This window comes from Pseudomicrostroma glucosiphilum (genome assembly GCF_003144135.1).
Source record: "Pseudomicrostroma glucosiphilum strain MCA 4718 unplaced genomic scaffold BCV69scaffold_19, whole genome shotgun sequence".
NCBI classification, from domain to species: domain Eukaryota; kingdom Fungi; phylum Basidiomycota; class Exobasidiomycetes; order Microstromatales; family Microstromataceae; genus Microstroma; species Microstroma glucosiphilum.
Genome location: NW_020289931.1, coordinates 259,547 through 284,231, shown reverse-complemented (window position 1 = coordinate 284,231; position 24,685 = coordinate 259,547). Strand labels below are relative to the sequence as shown.

General features: G+C 56.4%; 11 protein-coding genes and 1 non-coding gene across 12 annotated transcripts; 7 read left to right on the top strand and 5 right to left on the bottom strand.

Annotated features, from left to right (window-relative positions):
• Positions 1-245: 245 nt before the first annotated feature.
• On the top strand, positions 246-2,085 carry BCV69DRAFT_305213 (putative calmodulin-dependent protein kinase type 1; the record flags this gene model as incomplete). The annotated part of the gene is made up of 5 exons (XM_025494665.1): positions 246-580; positions 698-771; positions 884-1,046; positions 1,149-1,508; positions 1,605-2,085. The coding sequence occupies 5 exons, from the start codon at positions 246-248 to the stop codon at positions 1,831-1,833; spliced, it is 1,161 nt and encodes a 386-aa protein (XP_025345150.1). The 3' UTR covers positions 1,834-2,085.
• A 76-nt stretch (positions 2,086-2,161) lies between these two features.
• Positions 2,162-3,479, bottom strand: BCV69DRAFT_301729 (hypothetical protein; the record flags this gene model as incomplete). Its single annotated transcript, XM_025494589.1, has 2 exons — positions 2,162-2,263; positions 2,379-3,479. 2 exons carry the CDS (start codon positions 3,477-3,479, stop codon positions 2,162-2,164), a joined length of 1,203 nt encoding a protein of 400 aa, XP_025345149.1.
• A 376-nt stretch (positions 3,480-3,855) lies between these two features.
• BCV69DRAFT_253667 (mitochondrial carrier) lies at positions 3,856-5,155 on the top strand (the record flags this gene model as incomplete). Its single annotated transcript, XM_025490531.1, has 3 exons — positions 3,856-4,086; positions 4,176-4,599; positions 4,692-5,155. The coding sequence occupies 3 exons, from the start codon at positions 3,856-3,858 to the stop codon at positions 5,153-5,155; spliced, it is 1,119 nt and encodes a 372-aa protein (XP_025345148.1).
• Positions 5,156-5,277: 122 nt separating this feature from the next.
• BCV69DRAFT_301727 (hypothetical protein) lies at positions 5,278-6,297 on the bottom strand (the record flags this gene model as incomplete). The annotated part of the gene is made up of 3 exons (XM_025494588.1): positions 5,278-5,333; positions 5,428-6,211; positions 6,286-6,297. The coding sequence occupies 3 exons, from the start codon at positions 6,295-6,297 to the stop codon at positions 5,278-5,280; spliced, it is 852 nt and encodes a 283-aa protein (XP_025345147.1).
• A 936-nt stretch (positions 6,298-7,233) lies between these two features.
• BCV69DRAFT_253483 (hypothetical protein) lies at positions 7,234-8,112 on the top strand (the record flags this gene model as incomplete). Its single annotated transcript, XM_025490521.1, has 2 exons — positions 7,234-7,789; positions 7,910-8,112. Coding segments are annotated over 2 exons (759 nt in total), but the record flags the coding sequence as incomplete, so codon positions are not given.
• Positions 8,113-10,387: 2,275 nt separating this feature from the next.
• Positions 10,388-13,001, top strand: BCV69DRAFT_90359 (hypothetical protein). Its single transcript, XM_025495624.1, has 3 exons — positions 10,388-10,979; positions 11,063-12,113; positions 12,201-13,001. The coding sequence occupies exons 1-3, from the start codon at positions 10,484-10,486 to the stop codon at positions 12,841-12,843; spliced, it is 2,190 nt and encodes a 729-aa protein (XP_025345145.1). The 5' UTR covers positions 10,388-10,483; the 3' UTR covers positions 12,844-13,001.
• BCV69DRAFT_285579 (HAD-like protein) lies at positions 12,882-14,062 on the bottom strand. The gene is made up of 4 exons (XM_025493438.1): positions 13,953-14,062; positions 13,841-13,883; positions 13,568-13,759; positions 12,882-13,458 (listed from the first exon to the last, which is right to left on the bottom strand). Exons 1-4 carry the CDS (start codon positions 14,039-14,041, stop codon positions 13,039-13,041), a joined length of 744 nt encoding a protein of 247 aa, XP_025345144.1. The 5' UTR covers positions 14,042-14,062; the 3' UTR covers positions 12,882-13,038.
• Positions 14,063-14,298: 236 nt separating this feature from the next.
• BCV69DRAFT_t45 lies at positions 14,299-14,396 on the top strand. Its single transcript has one exon. It is a non-coding gene; the product is annotated as a tRNA-Trp (tRNA).
• A 654-nt stretch (positions 14,397-15,050) lies between these two features.
• On the top strand, positions 15,051-17,088 carry BCV69DRAFT_305211 (amidase signature enzyme; the record flags this gene model as incomplete). Its single annotated transcript, XM_025494664.1, has 2 exons — positions 15,051-15,293; positions 15,388-17,088. 2 exons carry the CDS (start codon positions 15,051-15,053, stop codon positions 17,005-17,007), a joined length of 1,863 nt encoding a protein of 620 aa, XP_025345143.1. The 3' UTR covers positions 17,008-17,088.
• An 82-nt stretch (positions 17,089-17,170) lies between these two features.
• Positions 17,171-20,839, bottom strand: BCV69DRAFT_274673 (hypothetical protein; the record flags this gene model as incomplete). Its single annotated transcript, XM_025491044.1, has 2 exons — positions 17,171-20,427; positions 20,470-20,839. The coding sequence occupies 2 exons, from the start codon at positions 20,837-20,839 to the stop codon at positions 17,171-17,173; spliced, it is 3,627 nt and encodes a 1,208-aa protein (XP_025345142.1).
• Positions 20,840-21,207: 368 nt separating this feature from the next.
• Positions 21,208-23,220, top strand: BCV69DRAFT_285577 (ALG3-domain-containing protein). The gene is made up of 4 exons (XM_025493437.1): positions 21,208-21,517; positions 21,593-22,396; positions 22,495-22,630; positions 22,711-23,220. Exons 1-4 carry the CDS (start codon positions 21,271-21,273, stop codon positions 22,913-22,915), a joined length of 1,392 nt encoding a protein of 463 aa, XP_025345141.1. The 5' UTR covers positions 21,208-21,270; the 3' UTR covers positions 22,916-23,220.
• Positions 22,851-24,595, bottom strand: BCV69DRAFT_295629 (hypothetical protein). The gene is made up of 6 exons (XM_025493918.1): positions 24,502-24,595; positions 24,309-24,423; positions 24,044-24,235; positions 23,834-23,955; positions 23,552-23,751; positions 22,851-23,475 (listed from the first exon to the last, which is right to left on the bottom strand). Exons 1-6 carry the CDS (start codon positions 24,551-24,553, stop codon positions 23,029-23,031), a joined length of 1,128 nt encoding a protein of 375 aa, XP_025345140.1. The 5' UTR covers positions 24,554-24,595; the 3' UTR covers positions 22,851-23,028.
• Positions 24,596-24,685: the final 90 nt, after the last annotated feature.

Below are 24,685 nucleotides of genomic sequence, written 5' to 3'. Positions count from 1 at the left end.
TGCAACTTCCTCTGCCACTCAGGTACACATCTACACGCACCTCCCGCCGCCGCCTGCACCTTCTTTGCTTTCCCGCAACACTCGACACGCTCAAAGTGCCAGACAGACAGACGGGTCACATTTTCATTGCATCCACTGAGCAAAGCAGGTGATACCACTCCGTCTTTGCCTAGACATCATCTCCTCCTCTTGAGCGCTTCCTCACGGTCTCCCGCCTTGCACGCTCCATTTCCCTTCCACCCGCCATGTCATCCGAAAAGTCGGCCCAAACGGTTCCCTGCGCCTACAAGACCGGCCGCACACTAGGTCAAGGCACCTATGCCGTCGTCAAGGAAGCCGTACACATCAAGACGGGAAAGTACTATGCCTGCAAGGTCATCTCCAAGAAGCTCATGGAGGGAAGGGAACACATGGTACGAAATGAGATTAGTGCACTCAAGAGGGTTAGTCAGGGACATGGAAGTATCGTTACATTGGTGGATTACTTTGAGACGATGAACAACTTGTACCTCGTCACGGATCTCTGCGTGGGTGGGGAATTGTTTGATCGGATTTGTGAGAGGGGGAGTTACTACGAACAGTGAGTGGTAAGAAAAGAAGGATGGTAGATCTCATGGGCAAGCCTAAGGTCTGCTGAGTTTCCCCCCTGCTGATCGATTGTTACTCCTTCCCATCCTCCTCCTACTCTGCTATCTAGAGATGCGGCTCACATTGTGCAGACAGTCGTCAAGGCAGTCAAGTATCTCCACGACCAAGGAATCGTCCACCGAGGTCAGTCTAGCTTCGTTCTCATCAGAGAGCGCCACCCTTCATCCTCACCTCATTGCTCACGCCTCCCCCTCCCCCTCACCTTCCCCTTCACCTCATACCCTCCACCTCGAAGACCTCAAGCCAGAGAACCTCCTCTTCCGAGACAAGACCGAAGAGTCCGACTTGCTCATTGCAGACTTTGGTCTCAGTCGGGTCGTAGACGATGATACCCTCTCGGTCCTCTCGACGACTTGTGGAACTCCAGGGTACATGGCGCCAGAGATCTTCAAGAAGAGGTGAGTTTGGAGAAACCAGAAGAGGGGAGGTGGAATTGCTGCTACAGAGATGTCTAGATGCTCATCAGACGTCTGGCTTCTCTCTACCCTTTTCTTCTATAGCGGACATGGTAAGCCTGTGGACATGTGGGCCATCGGTGTCATCTCCTACTTCCTCCTCGCCGGCTACACTCCCTTCGACCGGGATTCAACCGCCCAAGAGATGCAGGCCATCGTCAATGGCGACTATGCTTTCGAGCCCGAGGTCTACTGGCAAGGCGTCTCCCCTTCTGCGAGAGACTTCATCAATAAGCTCCTCACAGTGGACCCTTCCAAGAGGATGACGGCGAGTGAGGCATTGGAACATCAGTGGTTGAGCACAGATGCTGCCAAGCAAGAAGGAGAACAGAAGGATCTGCTGCCGGGTATCAGGAGCGCATTCAATGCAAAGATGACTTTCAGAAAGGCCGTGCATGGTATTCGGTGAGTGGACAAGAAGAAACAGAAGCGACTAGAGACTCCAAAGCTTCCTTATTGATGACGCTCCCCGCCCTCTTTATTCTCCTCACCCCTTCTCAGACTAATCAACCGTCTCCGCACAGAAAGCAGCGAGCAAGTCCCGCGCCACGAAGTGGAAGCTCTGCGCAAGGGAATCGCCGAAGCCGAGGCAGAAAACGTGCAAGAGGTCCTCGATGTGGATTTGCCCGATGCTTCTGGCCATCAGGACAAGGATAAGAAGGAAGAGAAGGAAGGAGGGGGAGCAAAGAAGGAGGAAGGAGACGAGAAGATGCAAGAGGGTAGTTCGTGAAGTGATGATTACAGAGGAGTTATGGGTCTTGTGCGATGTGGAGCAGTGGGCGCAAGTTATCCACACGCACGCTCAGTCTACTATTCTTAGCCTTGGTCGTAGCCCTGGTCAGCCGACCTAGTCAACTTTTATATCAATAGCCTCTGCTTCTGCTCGTCTGCCTCTGCTCGACTGCGACACTTGTCCTCCTCCCCACCTTTCTTTCTCGTCACGTCCATCTGTGTCTCCGCACCTCGCACCGACGCCCCAGCGTGCCGTAACTGGCCGCAGGGTGGGGGGAAGCTCCTCTCTGCTCCCCTGTCAGGACGGCGATATGGATGAGATTGCGCTAGTGTCCTGCCCTGCCCATGTGCGATGGGATGAGAGCATGCCCTGGGGTTTCCAGAGCGATGTCCAGCTGGGGAAGCTGGACTTGGAGCTGGATCTGGGGCTGGACATGGAGATGGACAGATCCCGCCTGTCTACAATGGGTATCTTGGCGCGCGGGACTTGTCTAGCATCGCTCATGGCATCGGCAGCCCCAAATCGCGATGCAGCAGCTGTACCATTTCCACATATCCTTCTACATCCTTCTCACCCTCACGTATCACCCCCTTCCTGATGAGAAAGTCCAACATGACTAGCCCGCAATTGGGCTTGAATTCGCCCTTTTTCAACAGGTCCATGATTTGTGGAACGGAGAGGAGATCAAAGGATTGGGCTTCACCGTCGTTTGGCTTGGGAATGAACTTGGCTTCCTCTGCATCGCCATCGGCAAAGTCAGGTGCAGGAAGAGGAAGATCATAGATGTACTGCACCTCGGGCTGCAGATACCCTCCTCCCTCCTCCAGAGGCAGGGTGCGATAGACGTACGTCACCACTCCTGCTTGCTGGATTCGCGCACGAACCACGTCCTCAGAGAGCGAAGCCTCCTCCTGACATTCCCGCACAATCGACTCAAAGGGAGCGTCACCAGAGGTGATGCCGCCTGCGACGCTGTTGTCGAGGTAGCTAGGCCAGGTCGCTTTGCTGGCGGAGCGACGGGGCACCCAGACCTTGAGCAAGTCGGAGCTCGAGCTCGTGTCAGCATCAGAAGCGCTTGTGCTGCTGCTTGGCTCCTGGGTGTAAGCAGTGAGATGCACCCCGTAGGTGACTAGGCCGAAGAGGGCGCAAGCGGCTCGCTCCAGCTCGAATACCGCTCCTCTTGACCCTACCTCTGTTCCACTCCGTGTAGTCCTCTCCCAGGAATTGAATGGATGCGAGTCGGAAGAGTAGACTGCGTACATTTCCTCGCGCCAGCCATCGAGAGCGTCTCTGAAGAGCCCGACATCTCGCCAGGAGCGAACGAGGCTATTAAGGGCGTTGCTCCTCTTCTGAAAGGAGTCTAGACTGCGTGCCAGTCCTACCCGGCCCTCGGAGTGGATGAAGATCCCCTTTGCATCACCTTTGAGAATCTCAGCCAAGACAGCCTTGGGTATAAAGCCAATCTGCGCCGTGGGAGGGCCTAAGTGCAGGTGGAAAGGCGTAAAGTAGTCGGTAGTGGGGGAGGAGAAGAGCGGGTAAGGGTGGTTGTGGCAGCGTAGGATGATGGAGAGGAGCGTAGGAGTAGATGGGCTGGCAGCGCTATTGGTCGTCGTCGTCGGCCGCTCGAAAGAAGCGGAGGTCATGCTCGCAAGGCCAGCGAGGAGGAGGAGGAGGAGGTGAGGGAGGTTCTGACGATCTGGGCGATACCCGCCAGTCCGGATCAGAAGAAGCAGAATCAATGCACGGCCACCACCACCACCCCGCACTTTTTGCTTCCGGTCCGATCTGAGCCTCCACCCGCCTGCCACCGGTTGACGCGACGCACGCGGGCGGGACGAGGCTCGTGAGAAAGTCCCCGCCCGGAGACCGGATCTGGACCGGGAGGGCTGCTGCGATTTGTACCACTCAGAAGTGCTACCATCAGCATCAGCATCGACTCATAGACTCAACATCCTTCTCTCGCGAACCACCACGCCCTCCTCATTCATTTCTTCTCGACGAGCAAGAGCCTAGCCAATCATGACAGGTCAAGCGGAAATCCCGCCCTTTGCGCAAGCGGCAGCTGGTGCAGCGGGGTCCATTGTATCCAACACCATCGTCTATCCCTTGGACCTCATTTCCACCAGGGTACAGACGTCGGGTTCCAAGGCCCAGGCTAAATCGCCCCTAGCGGCCATTTCGGAGGTGGTGAAGAAAAAGGGCATCAGTGGCCTCTACCAGGGACTGGGGACGGACAACCTTTCCAATACAGTAAGTGCTCATCCGCTGCGCAGCATAAAGCAATAACGAGCTGGCTAACATTTGACTTCTGCAATATCTCCTCCTCCTCCTCCCGTCAGCTCTCCAACTTTCTCTTCTTCTTCTTCCGAGCAGCAATCGTTGAGCGTATTCACGCCCGTTCCGCCTCTTCAGCTTCATCAGCAGCAACAGCCAGCAACAGCAGTAGCAGCAGCAGCAGTAGTAGTAAGCGCAAAGGACCTCCACCGCTTACGCCTGGAGAGGATCTAGCAGCGGGTGCTCTAGCGGGTGTATTCTCGAGGGCATTGACAACTCCGTTGAGCAATGTGACTGTGAGGAAGCAGACGCATAGCAGTAGTAGTAAGGGGAGCGCAAAAGGAAAAGGAAAGGAAAAGGAAAGGGGGAAGGGAAAGGACGGGGATGCAATGGAAGACGATTCTTCCTCGGATGAGGAGACTACGTTCGAGGACGAGCCTTCCATCATGGATGTGATTAATGAGATTCTCAACGATAAAGGCATCGCAGGTGAGTCAATGCGTTCCGACTTAGGGGGGTACCACCGCTCTGCTTCAGGCTGACAGTCGCCCCGTCCCCTCTCCTGATGCTCCTTGACTCAGGTCTTTGGTCCGGCTTCGAGACTGCCATCCTCCTCTCCACCACTCCCGCCCTCACCTTCTACCTAACAAACATCTACACCCGTCTCCTCTTCTCCTCACGTCGCCCTTCCTCCTCATCCTCCTCAGGCTCCAGCAAAGGGGGCGAACCCATCCAAACGCCCCTCCAAATCTTCCTCTCCTCAGCCCTAGGAAATGCCACTTCTACCAGTCTCCTCTACCCTCTCATCCTAGCCAAGACACTCCTGCAATACCGCTCTCCACGTACTGGACGTAGGACCTATCGCAACTTGGGGGATGTACTGATTAAAGTCGGGAGGGGGAAAAAGGGAGTGGCGGGATTGTATCAGGGATTGGAGAGTCAGTTGATCAAGGGTGTGATTAGTCATGGGGTTACTATGCTTGTCAAGTCGAGGGTGGAGCTGGGATTTGTGTGGCTTTACCTCTGGATGAAGGGGAGGAAGTGAGGGTAGAGGCAAGGCGAGGGTGAAGGAGAGGTCATCCTGTAACTTGTGGCTGCAGTCTTTGTATGCTGTGCATGCTGGTACTGTTATACTTCTATACAATTGGCGTTGTGCATACAGCTCCTTTATCCCGCCCTCTGTAACGGCGGATGATTCGTCGAAAGCTTGTTCTGTGCGAGCACTGCCAAAGGAGGGCAGAGATGGTAAGGGATCGGTCTGTCAGCTGCTTCTCTCCCCTCGGGAAGGCCCTGCGTAGCAGACTGCTGTTTACTCACCCGCCTCAATCGCTCCCCTCAGCCCATCCGAGTCCACTCCTCTCCTTCGCATCACTCTCCTGACCTCTCCTCTCACATCGGATCTCTCCTGGGCCCCATCTGTCAGCTCTTCCTCGCCTCCCTCTTCTCCCTCGTCCAGATCTAGATCTACGTCCTCAATCTCCTCTGTCTCCAACCCACCTCCAAGGAAGTCCATTGCGGGATTCTTGACTACCCATTCCACCCACGGACCCGCGATGATTTGCTTAAGAACACCAGGGAGGGACATTCCTCCCGTGCCTGGAATTCCACCCCCGCCTGAGCCCACCGAGTAGCTCGAGCCGTCTGCTGTAGCTGCACCTGCACCAGATCCTCTTCCGCCAGCTCCTGCGCGCACAGGTGGTGAGACGGGGTCTGTGAGTATGACGAATGTGTACATGGACGCCGTCTGATAGTGCCCGAGTGCGTAGGTGGGCGTGGTATAGGTGTTGAAGTGGGAAGTGCTGGTGGCTTGTGCAGAGGGGGAGAGCTTGGCGAGCATATTACGCAGGGAGAAGACGAGACCGTAAATGAGTTTGGCCTGGTCCGTTAGTGCTAGTGCTGAGGAACCTGCTAATGAGGAAGGAGTGGGAGCTGCGCCAGGGGCGGAAGAGGTAGAAGTGGAAGGGATGGGCTGGTGTGCGATACTCCTGCTCACGCCGGGAAGGAGGTCGGGGCCTGGTTGGAGTGCAGAGCTGGAGGAGAGTGACCAGTCGTGGTGATAGACGAGGGTACAGTGACGATCGTAGATCCAGATGGAGTAGGCCTAGGGACGGGAGAAGAAGGAGAGCGTAAGAGTGGCGCTGAGAGGTGGGGAAGGAGCTCGGAGGTTGGACTCACCTTGGTTGCCATTGTGGTAGAGAGAGAGAGGAGAGATAGTCTGGACTGTCTTTTATGTGATGTCTGTGTGTCAATGTATGGTCTGGGTATATCGAGGCTGGTCTATCAGGTCTTCGGAATCCTGGTGGAGACTGGGAAGTGTTGGTCTCAGAGTGGTGAGTGAGTGAGTGTGTCTGTGTCTGTGGCTGCCTGCCTTGCACCCTCGGCCTCTTTCCGGTGCAGTGTGGGGCGGCGCACCTCACCGCGCATGGCCCTTGCACTTCCGCATCCACCGTCGCTTGAGTGATTTTTCTGGGTCGAGTGAGAGCAACGGAGCAACGCATCTCATCCCTCACCATCACCACTCCTGTGCCGCCTTGCCCTCGGCATCGCACCTTCGATCGCCCTGGACACTTCGGGTCGAAGATCGTCGTCGCAAGCCATCACATCTCCTCTGTCCTCGACTGGCTTCAGCAGCCAGCAGAGCCTGCCTGGCCTGGCCTTGCTGAGCTCGCCCGCGCAAAGAGGCCCGCCCGCCCCCTTTGGCCATAGCTTCCTGCCCGGTCCTCGGCGCGGGCTGATCAGGCAGCCATGGAGGACAAAGGCAGCACCAATCGCAGGGGAAGGAGCGGCAGAGGCATCGACGACGCCGATCAAGGTTCTTCCCTTGCGACGTCACCTCCTGCTCCTCCTCTGGACCCAGCTGCCAGTGCAATGGTGCTTAGGGGACTACAAAACTTATCCCTACCCGGCAATGCAACCTTCAACCCCTCGCCTTACGGGGACCATAGCTATGCCTCGGCCGCGCCCATGCTCAACGGCGACGCTTCCACTTCCCCCACTTCCAACATCGACTTCAATGCCATCCTCGCCAGCCTGGGATCTGGGGCAGCTCAGTTCCAAGATCAATCTCAATACGCACAGCATCAACCACCTGCATACGTCTCCGCCAGTCAGCTCCACCCATACATGGACACGTCAGCAGCAGCCGGACCTTCTTCATCTTCTTCCAGCACCTTGACAGGCAGCAATGCAAACAATGCTGCAGGCTCTTCGACCTCTGGCGCAGCAGCCAAGAAGAAGGTGGTGAACAATGGCAAGGCCAAGTCTACCACTCCCAGAGCCAGCAGTCCTTCCGAGGAGAACACCGGTGCCTCTTCCTCCTCTGCCAAGCGAGTCCCACCCTTTCTCAACAAGCTTCGCAACATGATTGACGACGAGGCGACGAACGAACTCATCTGCTGGCAGCCCGAAGGCAAGACTTTCTTGGTACCCAACAACATTCGCTTCGCTAAAGAAGTCCTTCCACGCTTCTTCAAGCACAACAACTTCTCTTCCTTTGTGCGACAGCTAAACATGTACGGCTTCCACAAGGTTCCTTCGCTACAGCAGGGATCACTCAAACACGAGCAGGAGATGGAGGTGTGGGAGTTTGAGAACGACAACTTTGTCCGCGATCAGCCCGAGCTGATGATCAACGTTCAGAGGAAGCCTGGTCACAAGGGTGATGGCGCTGGAGGGGAACGTGGCGAGGCAAAGGATGACAAGGAGGAGGAAGAAGACAGGAACAAAGCCCTCGTAGATAGCAAGTCGGAGGGAGGACTCAATGCTGTCAGTGGGGCACTCACACGCATCGGCGATTCAGAGACACGGCAAGAGCTCTCAAAGGTATGGCATGCTATTCAAACGATTAGAAGTACGCAAGAGAGCATCAATGATAATCTACGCCATCTCAGTCTCCATAACGAAACATTATGGCAGAAGGCCATGGAGAGCGAGAGGAGAGCTGAGCAGCAATCAGAGACGATCAATCGCATGCTACGCTTCCTTGCAGGGATCTTTGCCAACCAGGATGTACTCGGCGGAAAGCACGACCCTGGGACACCGAGCAAAGGACGCAAGAGAGGCGGTCAAGGTGGCAGTGGTGTCGGGCCCGGCAGAGGTCTATTCAGGAGCAACTCTAGTCACCCGCTCATGATCCAAGGACCGGATGCTGCCAGCTCGTCAGATCCGTTCGATCAGCGGTACGATACTACTGATGATGCCGAGGACAACAGCGAACGCTTCCACGAGCTCTTCACCCGCATCTCGGAGACTGGCTCGAATGAGAACACTCCCAGAGAATCAAGATCGCCGACAGAACCCGGTTCACCCAGCAAATTCACAACGCTTCGATCGCCTACGCCTACTCAAACGTCGGCACAGCCAAGGTCTGGGTCGAGTCGACCAGGTCGTCCATCTCTGTCAGATGCAGGACGCAGACCTTCCACCCCCTCGGGCAGCCGAAGCGGGTCACTTGCGCCTCAGCAGATCCTCAGCGCGCTACAGCAAATGTTTGCGGGCAGTGGAGGAGAGGGCGGAGCCAGTCTGCCCGGAACGCCATATGCCGGCCGATCTGGGACTCCCTTTAGCGCTCGAGGTGGTACGCCTGGCCCGGCAGGGGCACCCAGCCCAGCCAAGATGGACCCCAACTTGATCGCCTCGCTGCAGAGTGTGATTGCCATGATGCAGGCCCAGCAGCAGAACTCGGGCGAGGGAGGTAGTGGTACTGGGACAAATGAAGGAGCCTTGGGCATTTACAATGCCGAGGATCAACAAAACGACTCCAATCGCTTCATCTATCCTTACACTGGTGGCCCCACTGGCTTCACCCCGCCTTCATCAAATTCGCCAGCACCGAGCCATGCGAGCCCAAACTATGGCGGTGGTAACCAATTGACGCAGATGACCCCGGACAATCCCTTTGCGCAGTATCTCCAAGGCACAGAGGCGGATGCAGCAAGCGTTCAGAAAGCCATTGGAGCCCTAGTGGAGGCTTTCCGTGTTCCTGGCTCTGGCAGTCGGGGCAGTACACCTGGACCTTCTTCGTCCACCGCAGGAGCTGGATCATCGTTCGGTCAACGAAACAGTGATGGTTTCGCCACTGGTGGAATCGCTCCTGGCAATTGGAACCAGTACGCTTCGTCTGCGGGCTCCGCGAGCCAGCGCCGCGGAAGTGTCGACAGTACGGGCAAGAAGGGTGGTCCGAAGACGCCTGCCGGTGAAAGCACGAGCGATATCGACGTCGATGCACTCCTGTCGCAATTCATTGACTCGTCCGCTGCTGGTTCTACCGGGCCCGACGAGGAGAACGCTACCACCCCTACTGCCACGAGCGCAGAGAATCAACCAGCAGGTACAACAGCAGCCGAGGTGAAACAGGAAAGCAGCAGCAGCAGCAGTCCCTCGCCTGCCCTAGACAGTACCAGTCGGCCTTCATCCCCCTCGGCCGTCGCTCATGCTACACGGCAGAAGCGCAAACCGCTCGATGCGCAGGGCGATGTGGATATGCAGTCTGCTGAAGTGGAAGGAGGAGAGGCCTCTTCAGGTGGGCAGAAGAGGAAGAAGACGAATCATGATACCCGAGGAGGAGGAGGAGGCGGAAGAAGCGCGTCTGCTGCGGGAAAGTTTGGACAGACGAGCGTTGAAGATGGATGACGAACGGAGCGTGGGATGACTCATAGAAAGGGGAGAAGCACTAGGCAGAGGATACTCGAGGAGACGAGGCTTCCTAGACGTGAATGGCGCGACCTAGGTGTCATGGTCCGCTGTGCGCTCCTGCACATTGTACAATTATCTCTCCCTCTCTCTGTAAAGACTGGAGTCCCAAATACTCGCTATCCAGGTCCTCTTCTTTCGTGTCTTTTTGACTGCCGGACGTACGCTTTCTACTAAAGGTGAGGAGTACTCTCCATCAGCTTTCTCTACCCATTTTCCGCATTCCCTCGCCTCATTCCCCCCATTCCGCACGTTCGGTCGTCAGATGGAGACGAGAGGGCAGGCCAGGCGCGCGGGCGCGATGCATGGGCCAATTGCCGGACTGCGTGGAGCCCCAACCCAAGACGGTCTTGTTCCTTCCTGGATGGACCTACTACCACAATTGACGTCACCATTCACCTTCACCATATTCTCTTTCTGGCGACTGCAGAGGAGTAACTTCATCTTCATCTTCGAAGCTTCGATAAAGCTTGTTTGTGAAGCTTGGTAGTCATCCTCCTGTTCCCAAGGGGTTGATTCGCGGCGCCTTGAAAGGCCTCTACTTCGCGCTCAAGCAATACCCGCAACTTGGCTCTTTATTGCCCCACTGCAACGCACTTTTACTCCTCCTTCGGTCCAGCGATCCGCGTCCCACTGTCTTTTCTCGTACTTCAAAGCCTTCACCCCATACCTCTAGTCTAGCATGTCTTCTTCCCAAGATCTCAAAATGTCAGTAGCAGGACTCGCTCCATCTCTGCAGGCTTCATCACCAGCAGCAGCACCACCTCCTCCAGGTGAAGACGCTTGGGATGCCAAAGCGATTACCATCTCGCGTGGTCGAGGTTTCGGTCCTTGGTACTCCATCATGCGCTGGATCGGTCGAAGATGCTCCTCCCACTTCTTCTCCTCGGTCACAGTCCTAGGTGGGGAGGATGTTCCTCGTACTGGAGCCTTCATTCTTGTTTGCTCCCACTTTAGTACCATTATGGATGTGGCGATTATTAGTGCGCATTTGCCGCATGGGAGACCGATCCATTATTGGGCTAAAAAGGGACTTTATAGGGGGAAATGGATTGCTTATATCTTGAATGATTCGGGGAATATTCAGGTGGATAGGAAGAATAAAGACAATCAGGCGCTCTTCAAGGGAACGTTTGATGCGATGCAGGCTGGAGAGGCGATTGGACTTTTCCCAGAAGGTAAGTCAGAGGGTACAGCATGCCATCATGGGCTTGCGCAGATCTCATCTCGCTCATACTATCCTCTCTTCACGCTCTTGCAGGTGGCTCGTATACCGAGCCCCGCCTCCACTCGATGAAAGCGGGCGCAGCATGGGCCGCTCTCGAGTACGCCAAATTCCTCCTGGCCGAAGAGGAGAACAAGAAGGACGGCTCACCCGCCTCTCCCTCCGAGATCAAAACTGACGTCAAGATCATTCCAGCTTCCATCAATTACACTGAAAAGTCGCGCTGGAGGAGTCAAGCCATCTTCCAGATGGGCAAGGCCTTTTCTGTAGACGAATATACAGACGAATTTCTTGCTGCTTCGACGGAGCCGTCCACTAAGATCGCCGTCAGCGCTACCTCTGACGAGGATGGTTTGCTAGGCAATAGAAGTGATGGCAGCTCCCGACGTTTCCCAGCACCGCAGACGCCGCTGTTCCCTGCTACTCCAGCAGCATACAGCGATGTTGAGCCCTCGTATCTCGACCCAATTGTCAACCCTGGAGCCGGTCTGACCGTTCCTACCGAGCGCCCGCCTCTTGCTCGAGGCACAACACGGCGATCGGATCGGGCCGCCAAGGATGCCGTTCAGAAGCTGACGGACAGGATCTCGCGCGAAATGAACCAGATCACCATCAATGCTCCAGACTGGAAGACGTGGCATGCTATGAAGGTAGCCAGGGAGCTCCTGTGGCAGGGAGATGCCAAGAAGGGTGGGACAGAGCTGGATCTGACGCATATCGTGCCGATCAGCAATGCCCTCATTGCTCTCTTTGAGGTGGATGAGAACTCGGACTCGCCTCCTCTGCCCCAAGCAATTCACGCCTCTGAGGTCCTGCTGAGACTGCAAGCTCTTCAACTCGCTGCACGAACTGATCTGCCGACTCTCAACGCCATTGCGCCGTCGTACAACAAGCGCAATTACTCTTTCCCAACGAAAGGCCAGACCAGCAGGGCACTCCTGTATAACATTGCGCAATTGGCGCTTCGTAGCCCCCTCTATGTGCCGGTCTACATTTTCTACGGGCCTGCGTACTTTGCGGGTTGGTACATGAGTTCGAAGCATGCAAAGCATGAGGAGGAGAGTATGGCGAGCGTGAAGAGCCTTGTGTGAGTATTTCAACTCACTTGACTCGAGGTGCAGGCAAATATTACGACGCAGCAGCTGACCGATTCGTTGTGCCTTCCCTATCACAGCTCCTTCCCGGTGGCCTTCCTCACCCACTGCCTCCTCTTCCTCTTCATCTCCGCCCTCTTCCTGTTCACCCCTCCCGGTCTCCTCATCGCCTTTCTCCTCTCTCAAGCTCTTCGCATCACGGCGGAAAAGTACGTCCTCTCGTCAGCGTATCGTCTTGCCAAAGAGACGGCCGCCTACGGACGTTGTCTCACCATTCACCTAGGTCTGGTCAAGAGCTTTACCGGTCGTGAACGGGAGGTAGAGGTGATGGTCCGCGCCGTCGAAGTGGCTCAGCCTGTGCAGTGGACTCTGACAAAGGCCTTTAAGCGGCAGCCAGATGGCAAGCGCGCCAGAACTACGTCGCAGTCGCAGTCGCAGGCTTCTGGGGAGGCAAAGGGGGAAGTCAAGCTTGCCATGACTAGCAGTGTGGATGGAGAGGTGCCTGGGGAGAAGATTGTCACTCTCAAGAGGGTAAGGGGAGCTAGTCCTGGGGGAGGCAAGAGACGTCCAGCACCTATTCGCCTGCTGAGGCTTGCACTACAGACGAGGCGGGAGAGTATTCTCAGTCTGAGGGAGCTCATCAAGGCTGTACGGGAGAGGGGGACAGATCGACAGAGGGAGGCTTGGATGTACTTGGAGAGTCAGGGAGCCAAGCTGGTGTGAGACGGAGATGAACAGTGCGAAAAGGTGGGCGCGGTTGTGCGAAGTGTCAAGTGTCATACCAGGGCCTGTAGAGCATACCATGTCTCGTCTGAATTGATCAAGGCGGGAGACATGACAATACCATCTAATTCAACACGTGCGCAATGCAGTGAACGTCTTTTGTCTATGAGAGTCTAAGTCTGGCGAGTCCGTCCGCTATTGCTTCTCCTCTCCTTGGATAGTAATAAAGAGCTTCTCCCCTTCCCACCGCGCGGACACGCCGCTAAGGTCCTGACAGACATAGTCTGCCCCCGCCTCCCACATCCTTCCCACATCATGCGTCGTCTTCAACCCCAGCACCCTACATCCTGCCGCCTTTCCCGCCAATACCCCCGGGGGTGCATCCTCCACCACCAGGCATCTCTTAGGATCAGCCCCGCTCTGTTTGGCGCCGAGGAGATAAGGGTCTGGAGCGGGTTTGCCGCGGGAGACTTGATCGGAGGTGATGAATGTGCGAGGGGGAGAGGGGGAGGAGAGAGAGGCGGCGAAACCCACGTGCCCGTAGGCGGCAGTGGCTGAGGTTACGATGGCCCACCCTGGGCGGATGGAGGGGTTGGCCAGGGAAGCAGAGGAGATCTGAACCACAGCAAAGGAGAGAGAGGGAGAGGTGGAGGCACAAGGGGGACAAGAGTCAGCGCTCTCTCGGTCAATGTTCCACTTGTAATTGGTTCGACTGCGAGCTCACCTCGGCTAGCAGCTTCTTTGTCCCGGGCAGAGCCACGATTCTTCCCGGCCCACCCTTCTCTGCGGCCTGCGCAGCAATCTCGGCGATGCGCCCCTCGAAGGCCCGCACCCGCTCTGGGAGCTCCTCGTCTGTGATGCTAGGAATGAAGCGCTTGAGGTTCTCCACTGTACGGTAGCCATGGCAGCGCTCCATCTGTGAGGGAGGAGGGGAGGACGTCAGTGGTCACTCAAGGGGTAGGCAGATCCTCACAGCGAAAGTGTCTCGTCCACTCACAACGTACGGCAGATCAAGATTGTACTGCTCTGCAAATTCGCGCCTGTAAATGAGCGGGCTCAACGTTAATCCCCCTTCTTCCACTTGCCCACCCACGGTTTCTCCGCCTCACCATGTCTGGTTCACCGCCGGTGTCGAGTCAATCAGCGTGCCGTCCATATCGAACAGCACGCAATCTACCTCGATCTCGTGTACAGGCATCGTGGCGGTCTCGGGGGGGGGGGAAGGGGGGGGGAAGGGGGGGAGGAAGGTGGTCGAACGACTATGGAGAGAAGGAGAAATGTGGGGTTGAGGGTAGGTGATTGACTCTGCAAAAGGCGGGGTACAGGAAGAATGTGTCTGATTTCGCACCCTTGCACGGCCTCGTCGGTGACTGCAATTCGCCGAGGCAGCTTGAGCGAGGCTCTTTGCTCGGGGTATATATATTGTCATATCGTCTCTCGCACTTCTATGCTCGGGGACCCGTAGCTCAGCTGGTAGCAGCGTCAGATTCCAATTGTCTTGACTCAAGCACATTGTCTCCTGGAGGTCGTCCGTTCGATCCGGGCCGGGTTCAATCTTTTTGCCTTCCGCGAGAGGCAATTCGAGGGTAGTCAATCGCCGCCATTACAGGCCTAGAAGCTGGCTGGTGTCAGTGCTGCGTCTTTTTCATTCACTTACGGTTGTTGCCTCTCGCGAAGGGGAAGCCGTCACCTCCGACACCCTTGTAAGGTGGGACGATCTCACAGTCGCCGCTCTTGCCGCCTTTGCCGACGAATTCCGATCATAAGCAAGTTAAGCGAGACGCGGGGGGTCCACCGCATGCTCTGGCAGATGCTGAAGAGAAGCATTTAGAAGCCCCAGATCCTTATCAGTGGCCGACACCCTGAATTGGTCAGACACATCAATTCTCCTCGGCAGGCACTAGAAGCCATTGCTGACACCTGCTGACACTCGCTACTGGAACACGTCTGAGCTTCAGCGCCTTCCTTGGCGCATTGGGAACCCTCTCTCCCACGATGCAGATGCACAGGCAAGCGAGGCGATAATCCCTCGAGGCAATCTTCTCTTTGGACCAACGGCACTGATAAGGACTGGGCATGCGGTGTGTAGGTTTGACCTTATATATAACGGAGGTCAAGCTGCTATGGCTTCCCCTACGAAAATATCTGAGCCATCAAATCTCCCTACCTCCACCAATTCACCTAATCACGCACCCTCCGAGGTCACAATGCCTGCTCCTCTCCATCATGCCGGCTCAAGCCGTCTTTGGTTCGTCTTTCTCATCTCCTCTGCTATACTGGCTGTCGTATGCTCGCAGGCTGTTACCGTTCCACAGGCCAGAGATGTCGCTCAGGTAGCCGTAGAGGAGCGCCAGTCTTCCTACGTCTACCCGGACCTGAGGAATGCTTCGATCCACGACCTGCAGAATGGACTTGGGGGCGGTCACTTTAGCAGTGTAGACCTGGTCAAGGTGAGCAAAGCGCCCGCAGAGTTCGAAGGTAGCCCAGTGACCGTCTTCATCTGCTGACGTGTACTCTTGATGTCTTTTTTTCCTCGACTCGCAGGCCTACCTGCAGCGGATCGAAGAGACCAACGACGTACTTGGCGCCGTCCTCGAGCTTGCTCCAAGAGCGTCTGTGATCAAGCAGGCAAAGGCCCTCGATGCCGAGCGGGCCAAGAGTGGGCCCAGAAGCCCACTCCACGGTCTGCCAGTGCTGCTCAAGGACAACATTGCTGTAGATGCCGAGTATGGAATGAACACCACTGCCGGTTCCTATACCCTGCTCAATTCCATTGTCCCTGGAGATGCGCCTCTAGTCAGCAATCTGCATGCAGCCGGTGCTATCGTCATTGGGAAAACAAGCTTGAGTGTCTGGGCCAATTTCCGTGGCAATCTCACGCAAGGTTGGTCGCCCCGCGGTGGCTACTCTTCCTCGGCCTACTTCATCGGTGGAAACCCCTGCAGCTCGTCTTCAGGCAGCGGCATTGCTGCTTCAGTCGGTCTCGCACCTCTCATTCTAGGCTCCGAGACCGATGGTAGTATCAACTGCCCAGCCTCTCGCAACGGTATCGTGGGCGTCAAGCCAACAATTGGCCTCGTTAGCAGATTCGGCGTGATCCCAATCTCCTCCACTCAGGACACCGTCGGTCCCATCGTCCGCTGGGTGGAGGATGCCGCAACCATCTTGACTACCATCACCACTCCGCGCTCGTCTTCTGGAGGATCTCCCTCTCTAGATGCCGCGACGGCGAAGCAGCCAGACAGTGCCAACCAAGGCGGAAGCGGTGAAGACTATGGCTCCCAACTGGCCAATCTGGCTCTTCATCATAGGGACCTGCCACTCGATGGCGTTCGAATCGGCATTGTGGATGGTCTTTTCGTCAACACGACTTACAATGGCTTCACTGACGACGTCGTAGACGCCTACTATCGAGCTCTGGATGCTCTAGAGCAGGGCGGTGCCACACTGGTTAATGTCACACTTGGTGTGGTGCAGAATGAGACTGCTCTTGACGCAGCCTTTGCAGCCGAGAATACCGTCCTCTACACCGAGCTTCAAGCTGGATTAGAGAACTACATTAGCTTCCTCACCGAAGTTCCCTCTGGCACTCGCACCCTGGGCGCCCTGGTAGAGTTTGCCAACCAGCATCCAGATTTGGAGCTGCCCGTGACTGCAAAAGGAAACGAGAGCAGCCAGACGGACTTTCTCACCGCTCTCCTCTCGCCCTTCTATGCGCCTCTGAAGCCAGGGCAGAGCACTACTGACTTCTCCCAACGCCCTCTCAATGCCACATACGCTGCGGCGCTCGTCGATGGCAAGGAACGCGTCTCTGCAAGTATCAGTGCAGCGCTAGACAAGTACAACGTGGGTGTCATCGTAGGTCCTGCAGATGGATTCCTCTACTCCCTCGCAGCCATCGCGGCCAATCCCTCTATGACGGTCCCTTCTGGTTTCTATGGTCAGTCAGTCGAACCAGAAGTTGGAACTCGACCCGTCTGGCCTTTCCCTGGCGCGCCAGTGGGCTTGAGCTTCATTGCGGAGAAGTGGGACGAGGCGACGATGCTGAGGGTTGCACGGGGGTTTGAGGTCATGCAGCAAAGGTTGGGGAGAGGAGGGTACGATGGAGTGGTGAGGACACTGGAGCGTGTTACGCCTACGACGCAAATTCAGGATGTCATGTGAAGGGTCGATGTAGACTAGAAGCAGCGAGAGAAGAGCAGACGCACGACGGCTAAATGTAGACTCTATAGAAACAACGTCGTTGTGTACATCGATATGCGCATACAAAATGCTAACGGATCTGCCCATTGTTTATTTGCCTCAGCCCCCTGCCCGACGCTCGTGTTCAGGCGTCCCACTCCTCCGGCGTGTCTTCCCTCCGCAACTGAGCGGCCATCTGCTGCTGACGGTGAGGCGGCTGATAGCCTCCCCTGCTCGACAGTGCAGATAGCCCAGGTGTCCCGCTTCCGGCTGACCTCCAATTGCTCGCCGAAAGGGCTGAGCTGTTCGTGGAAGAGGATGTAGGCGCGTTCGCAGGTGTGCCAGACCTGGCAGTACCGCTGGAGGAATTGGTCCTGCTCATGATGGGAGTTGAGCCCCATGGATTTGTCCTCGCAGGAAGATGCGTAGAGGAAGTGCTCGGAGTGGCAGGCAAGGAGCTGGCTACTGCCGCCCACCCCGACAGCTTGTTAGCACTTCCACCTGCAGCGGCCGACGCAGATGAGAGGACTGACCCACCAGGTCGATCCTCTCTACGTACAACTCGATTGCTTCCGGCATCATAGCAGCATGGTACAACGCTCTGCACCGCTTGGTTCATCTTCAGCACTCGCGTCACGTCCGGTCTGGTTGCCAGGAGCCTAGCGGGAGGCACATTCGCGTCCTTTGGCGTGAGAAGGACCGTTTCCTCTCCCACCCACTTGATGCTGAAGGGGATGAGACGCAGAGGAGCTGACCCAAGAGGCGCGGGCGAGGGCGCTGAGGTCAACAGGCTTCTCAAAGCGTCCTCGTCCACGCCGAACACGCCGTCTAAGAGAAGAGCGTTGAAAGCCGAGGGGGGCGTCGCATTCCCGCTCCTCATCGAAGTCAGTCGAAGACCGTTGCCCCCGGACGAAGTCGAGCTGCTACCCAGACCTGATTCTACATCCCGCTTTGCCTTGTCCCAGACTTCACTGGGAGGCATGCGGGGCACCTTGGCTTCTTGTGTCCTCCTAATCTGCACACTCCTCTTTGGCTCCAGATCGAGACTCTCCGTCGCGAGACCATACGCAGCTGCCAATTCATGAGTGAACATGCGTTGAGTCCGTGAGGCAGAGGGCAAGATAACAGAGTGCCGAGGAGAGCGGATGAACTCGGCTAATGTATGCTCCATCTCCGCGGCAAAGCGACGATCCTGCCCGTAGAATGCGAGGAGCTCAGCATCGTAAGCGGGAGGAGCGGTCTTCTCCCCTACATCGAGACCCAATGCCTCAGCCAGCTTGGCATTCCGCTGCGCCACTGTACATGCCTCGTTGCATTTGAGCTGACGATCCGCGGCATCTCCTGTACCAGTGCTGGCACCACATCGAGTCTTCTGCTTGAGATGTCCGCAGGGGCAGGAGACGGTAATGACTTCTTCGCAGGGCTTGCTCTCGTCGCAAGAAGCAGGAGCGTGGCATCTGTCCTTGCAAGGGTGTCCACACCTCCTCTTGGGCTTTCCGCAGGTGGCAGTGCACTCTCCACAGGCCTCGGGAGCGCCGAGATGACAGGTGGCGGTACAGCGATGGAAGCCACAAGGCTTGAGCGCTCCGCATACCGAACCACAAGAGACCCGAGTGCGGTGGCAGGGTATGTTCTGCACTATGTTTTTGCCACAATCACACGCCTTGGAGGTGAGATAGACACAAGGCGGGCAAGGCCCATCTTCATGGCAGTCGTGGGGAAGCTTTGGGTGACCGCAAGGAGGCGGAGGTCTGGCGCATGGGAAGCGACAGACGGGTCTTTGACCACACGGTACAGGTGGCTCGAGGACGGTCCTACCACAGTGGCAAATGACCTCCTCAAAGCAGGCTTGGAGGCAAGGTGGGCAAGGCCCTCTGTGACAATTCAAAGGGCATTGATGGCCTTCCTTGCCGCACGAGAGAGGCTTGTTGCAGGGCATTGTGCAAGCATGAAGCCTTGCAGGGTCTTGCTCATCCAGCTCAGCTTGTGTCGGCGCTCGAGCTCGCGAGCCTTGCTTGCGAGACTGCTTGGCCTGGAATGCCAGAGGGCAGCATTGAGTCTTACACTCGTGGCGTCCGCAATGCCGCAAAGCTCGGCAGACGACGTCACAAAGGACTACATCCTGCTGCGCTGTTTCGTCTGTTCGCTCATTGCAAGGCAAAGTCGGGCGAGACTCGCCGCACCGACAGGGAGCGCTGACAGGTACCCTGCAAGGAGGGCATGGCCCCGTATGACACGTTGATCGACATTTGTGATCACAGAGTGAATAGGCTTTACCGCAGGTATTGCGACAGGTCCGAATGGGGTCTTGGCATGACTTCCTGTCCGTTCGAGATTCCGCGCCACATGGACACGTAGAGATGAGCGCAGGCGAGTACGGGCAGGGAGGCGGTGACGAAGATGGCGGGTGGCAGGCCTTCTGGCAGGTGTGGTGGCCACAGTCGAATGCTCGCTCGCAGAGGTCTTCGCACTGCCAAGACCCTTCCCACACGTCTTGTCCGTCCATGCAGACTTTCCTGAATCCCGAGCCACACTTCATCTTTTTCTCGCTCTTGCCACAGTAACACTTCGCAGTGACAGTCTCGTCGCAGGCGTCGCAATTGCCGGGGTGGCAACGTAGATTACACTTGTGCCGTCCGCATGAGAGCTCTTTCTTGCAAGTCTGGCCACAAGAGATGCCACCATCAGCTCCGATACTCGAGGCGGTGGAGGTCCTCTTCGTCTGAGACTTTGACAATTGAGAACAACGCACAGCGATGTCCTGACCCCCGCAAAAGCAGCGATGATGGAGAGTGACAGGGCAGGGCGGGCAGGGTCCGGGATGACATTGTCCTGCTGAGCAGCCATGAGGACATTTGCCCTTGGTACAGCTCTTCCCGCACGAGTGCGGTGGGACAAGTCCTTTCTTGCCGGGCTTGGGGTCCTGCGTCTGTCCATCCCAGCAGAGGTACACGGTAGGAACCTCCTCCCTGGCGAATTGACAACCGGGACACCTCCACGTCCCCTTTCGTTCTCGGATTCTGGCGTCTTCTTGCATAGCGTTCTGCTCCTCTGCTGCTCTTACACTGGAAGATGCCCACTGCTTGACGCACGAGAGGTGTAAGACGGTATGACACTGAGAGCATGACCAGACGGGGGCCTTGTAGGAGATGCCCGAGTAACAAATCGAGCAATCGTAGGTACCAGCAGTGAGCTCTGCCACCAGACGGGAGCGAAGATCAGAATAGTCTATGGGAGCTGGCATAGTCGGGACGGGAGCAGCAGCCCCACCGTTGCTACTTGAAGTCTTTTCGTTGTCACCTTGAGTGGACAGCTTGCCACCAAATTGCTGCCTTCTACTGTTACGAGGTGCAGCTTTGCTACCTGCCCGATCCGCAGTCTGCTGTTCGTTCGATGACGCTTCTGCCTCAGATGCGTCATTGGAGGGAGCACCTCGTGCGTTACTGCCACTTCCCCTACCGCCCCTACCCCTCCCTCTTCCATTGGCCCCTCTGCCTGGTCCCCGACCGCCTCGTGAGGGCCCTGTGGGTATTGAGCCCGAAGCTTGGGAGTTGTGTGCTGGCCCTTCCGCTGTATCTCTCACCGAGGTCGAGAGTCCTCCCCCGCTCTCGTTGTTGCTGTTGTATTCATGCTCCGGACTTGAGGTATGTGGCGCGCGGCCTCCCCTTCCCCTACCTCTGCCTCTGCCGCGTCCCCTCTCCGCTTTGCCCTGCTTTGGAGCTGACAATTCTGCGTGAGAATGATTGTCATTTGTGGATATAGTATGATGGGTAGTAGTGCTTGCGGTGGAGGATGTGGGAATGGAGTCGGTCATGCGATGGATGGGTATGATGGCGCTTACGGAGGGGATGTCGTGTGCCGGACTATGAACGGTGAGGATGCAGGATGAGCGTTGCTGGGGCAATCACAAGATCTGTCTAGCCTGCGATGGGTGATGGAATGAGTTATGTAGGATGCGTAGCAGTCGTGCTCCTGGTGGATGGTGGCGACGCGTCAATGGTACCAAGCGGAAGAAGGTGCCAATCTCCTTCGAGTCAGCAGCACCGTAGACGGACTTTTCTCGCCCCGCCTCTATTCTACCGCCGGTGGAATTCATACTCCGACGGAAGTGGAGCGGCAGATCGGACGTCGATTTTTGCCGAGACAGGCGGCGCCTCCTTTTCTTCTAAAAGCAACTATGGACCGCCCCTCAGCAATAACAAATACCAACACCATCGCCATCCACACCCACATCTCCTCGCCAGCATGGCTCCCAGGAGCAACGTGAGCAGCCCTCGCAATGGAAGGCTACCACCATCATCTCCTGCTCAAGCCCCTGCACCACGTGACAAGGCAGCTACGAAGCAGAAGATGACACTGCAAGACTTGGTGAATCGCCTGCATCCAACAGTCAAGGAGATCCTCTTCACCCAGAGGTATTTCTGGCACGTTGCTGCTGCCGTCCTCGTGGCAGACTCGATATTGACATTGGCCATCATTCGCTTCGTTGCCTGTGAGTCAACATTCGCCTGGTTCTCGACCATGAGGCCCTTGGCTCATCCCTCTCTCTTTCCTCTCTCTCCCGCAGACACGGAGATTGACTTCTCGACCTACATGCAGCAGGCCCAACAATTCCTGGCAGACGGGCAGCGAAACTATAGCCAGATCAAAGGAGACACAGGCCCATGTGTGTACCCAGCTGGCCACCTCTTCTTCTACTCGATAATCCACCGCTTGACAGATGGAGGCAAAAACTTGCGGGTCGGGCAGTACCTCTTCGGAGGCCTCTACATGATCTCGCAAGCTCTCATGGTAGCCATATATCAGAAAGCTGGTGCCCCAGCCATTCTCTTGCCCATACTAGCTTCCTCCAAGAGACTGCACTCCATCTATGCTCTGAGAATGTTCAACGATGGAGTCGCCATGACTATCATGTTCTCCGCCATTCTTCTCCTCGCCAACCACAAGTACCGTATGGGAACAGTGGTCACAAGTCTGGCACTGAGCGTCAAGATGAACATCCTCCTCTTCGTTCCGGCTCTTGCGGTCATCCTCTTCAGAGCTAGAGGATTCTGGCCAGGGCTAGTCGATGGGCTGACACTCGTTCTGGTACAAGTCCTCGTCTCCCTGCCCTTCTCCCTCACCCATCCGTTCGAGTACTTCTCGCAGGCATTCGACCTCTCGAGGGTGTTTCTTTACAAGTGGACAGTCAACTTGCGCTTCTTACCGGAAGAGGTCTTTCTGGACGTGCGATTGAGCATGGCGCTGCTGTTGGTGCACGCCGGCCTCCTGATCGCGTTTGGATGGTACAAGTGGACCGCCATCAGCAGAATTGGGGCGTCTTCGTGGTTCAGAGCGCAGTGGAGAGCAAAGGAGGTGCTGAGTCCAAAGTGTGAGTTCTTGCGAGAGGCAAACAGTGCGTTCATTCGTGTGAGGTAGTTCTCACCTCCCCACTCTTTCATCTGTCCCCCTTCTTCTCGTTCCATACAGTCATCGTCCTATCTCTCCTGACCTCGAACCTGATAGGCATCATCTGCGCCCGATCCTTGCACTACCAGTTCTACGCCTGGTACGCTCAATCTCTCCCTCTCCTACTCTGGAACGTCAATCTGCAAGGAACGACAAAGTGAGTCTGACCTACATGGTCACCAGAGGATGTTTTGAATCCGATCGGCTGACCTCTCATCCCGTCCGCTTCCTTCCCAGGGCTATCCTCCCTATCGCCATCGAGGTAGCTTGGAACACATACCCCTCGACGAATACCTCGTCTCTGCTGCTCTGCGCCTCCAACCTCCTGCTCCTGCTCGGTCTCTTCAAGATGGATCATGCAGGGCTGGAAGCGTCTAGCAGCACAAGCAACGGTATTCGCAGTAAGAGCAGCAGCGCTAGTGGGACACAAAAGAAAGACTAGCCAGCATAGATAGGAACTCATGCTTGTATATACCTCATTGAGTCATTGACTGATAGACCGCTATCGAGAATGTCCATACTTTCTTTCCGCGATGCTTTCCCCTGTCGCGCTCCTCAGTGTGTTTGAGCGTCTAGCTCTCCGTGACCATTCCATAACCCGCCAATGCCCCTGCCGGAGCGATGCACCTCGTCTCTCACGCTCTCCACCTCCCTCTTGACCTCTTCAAAGACCTCCTCCAAGCTCTTCTCAGCATCCAATGTCCTCCATCGCGTACCCATCCTACCCTCTACCTCTCCCCCCTGCTCTTGCCCTTGCCCTTGCCCTTGCCCTTGCCCTTGCCCTTGTCCTTGGTCTTGCAAAGAGCGTGAGCCCTGCCTCGTCACCTCTTCAATCTCAGCAAATGCTTCACGCACTCTTCGCTGCATCTCTTCCTTCTCATAGCGCTCCTCACCATACCCTCCTCGCTTGGCTGCTGCAGCGGCGGAGAGGGAGAGGAAGAGGGTGAGGTCGGGTGAGGGGAGGGAAGTGTCGGGTGATAGGAGCCAGGGGAGGGGGAGACCCTGTTGAAGTGGAGATGGGAGGGGTAGGTCAGCGGATTACATTCGCCTGGGGTCATCTCTGCACACAACTTCGTACCTTTGCTCGAGAGTAGGCTACCCCGCTTCCCGCATACCGATCCGCAATGATGTCACATCCGTCGTTAAGGTCCTTCAAGATCTGATCGTGCAGCTCCCATCTATTCGCAGAGAAAAGGAGATGAACAGCCTTGGGATGGAGAGAGATGGAGGGATCTGTAAGGTAGGAATTGAGAATACGGCCAATGGGAGTTGTCCGGTCTGAGGGAGAAGAGCGAGGATGAGCGTCGGTCAGGTTGTACATGGTCTATAGGCCTCTGCCTAGGCGAGCGACTCCACACACCCGGGAATTTCATCACTTTCACTTTGCCGTCCTGCTTCCGGTCTGAAAGATACTGCGACAGGAGCTCCACCTGGCTCGATTTGCCGGCTCGGTCTAGCCCTTCGATGACAATGAAAGATCCTCTGTGGAAGGATGTCGAAGGATCTCAATAGCGTCAGAGGTAATTCCATACTTGGTCGAAGATCATTACAGCCCCTTCGTGTAACTCACCGCTTTTTTGGTGCTAAACTGCCGGTGACACTCTGAGCGGGAGCGGGTGGCGCAGCAGAGGTAGTGGGCGTTGGGTCTATTGATGGGTTGGTCGAGGAAGAAGCAGCGAGATTGGAAGCAGAGCTTGATCCGCTCGCTTGAGCTTGTGATTGGCTTGATGTTGCGCTTGCCATACGCCCAACGGTAGCGAAGCTGCGACCGCGGTAGATGGAGAAGGATGAGCAACGCAGCGGTGGGATGAGTTCTTTTGGGCCTCTAGACTCACCTTGTCAGCTTATCAACCTGTACATGGCTCGCATCTGCTGTGACACCATGGCTGTGTAGGAAGCTGAGGAGGCTGTCTCGGGTAAAGAGGACACCTTCGTCTGCCGCCAAGTCGCCTGTCAGGTAGGAATAGTGGACAACGGCCTGGTGAGCAATGAGAGCTTCGACTGGAATGATAGCAGAGTGTGTCTCACCAGACTGAGCAGAGCTGATTCGAGCTTGCCTTGGTGTGAATATCAGTGACATCGTCTGCGGAAGGAGTGAGGATAGATGTGCGGCCTGCCGAGGTGCGGAAGTCTGGGCTACGACCATTACCGCGAAAGTGTTGCACTCTCTCGTTCGCGTTCAATCTCCGCTCGCGACTCTCTTTCCGCTCCA

Coding starts and splice junctions, on each gene's coding strand:
- BCV69DRAFT_90359 (XM_025495624.1), top strand. CDS start 10,484: ATGTCTTCTTCCCAAGATCTCAAAATGTCAGTAGCAGGACTCGCTCCA. Junction 10,980..11,062: donor GATTGGACTTTTCCCAGAAG/GTAAGTCAGAGG, acceptor ACGCTCTTGCAG/GTGGCTCGTATACCGAGCCC. Junction 12,114..12,200: donor GCGAGCGTGAAGAGCCTTGT/GTGAGTATTTCA, acceptor TCCCTATCACAG/CTCCTTCCCGGTGGCCTTCC.
- BCV69DRAFT_285579 (XM_025493438.1), bottom strand. CDS start 14,041: ATGCCTGTACACGAGATCGAGGTAGATTGCGTGCTGTTCGATATGGAC. Junction 13,884..13,952: donor CCGGCGGTGAACCAGACATG/GTGAGGCGGAGA, acceptor GCTCATTTACAG/GCGCGAATTTGCAGAGCAGT. Junction 13,459..13,567: donor CAAAGAAGCTGCTAGCCGAG/GTGAGCTCGCAG, acceptor GCTGTGGTTCAG/ATCTCCTCTGCTTCCCTGGC.
- BCV69DRAFT_285577 (XM_025493437.1), top strand. CDS start 21,271: ATGGCTCCCAGGAGCAACGTGAGCAGCCCTCGCAATGGAAGGCTACCA. Junction 22,397..22,494: donor GGAGGTGCTGAGTCCAAAGT/GTGAGTTCTTGC, acceptor CGTTCCATACAG/TCATCGTCCTATCTCTCCTG. Junction 22,631..22,710: donor AATCTGCAAGGAACGACAAA/GTGAGTCTGACC, acceptor CTTCCTTCCCAG/GGCTATCCTCCCTATCGCCA.
- BCV69DRAFT_295629 (XM_025493918.1), bottom strand. CDS start 24,553: ATGTCACTGATATTCACACCAAGGCAAGCTCGAATCAGCTCTGCTCAG. Junction 24,424..24,501: donor AATCAGCTCTGCTCAGTCTG/GTGAGACACACT, acceptor CCTACCTGACAG/GCGACTTGGCGGCAGACGAA. Junction 23,752..23,833: donor GAAAGTGATGAAATTCCCGG/GTGTGTGGAGTC, acceptor CTTCTCCCTCAG/ACCGGACAACTCCCATTGGC.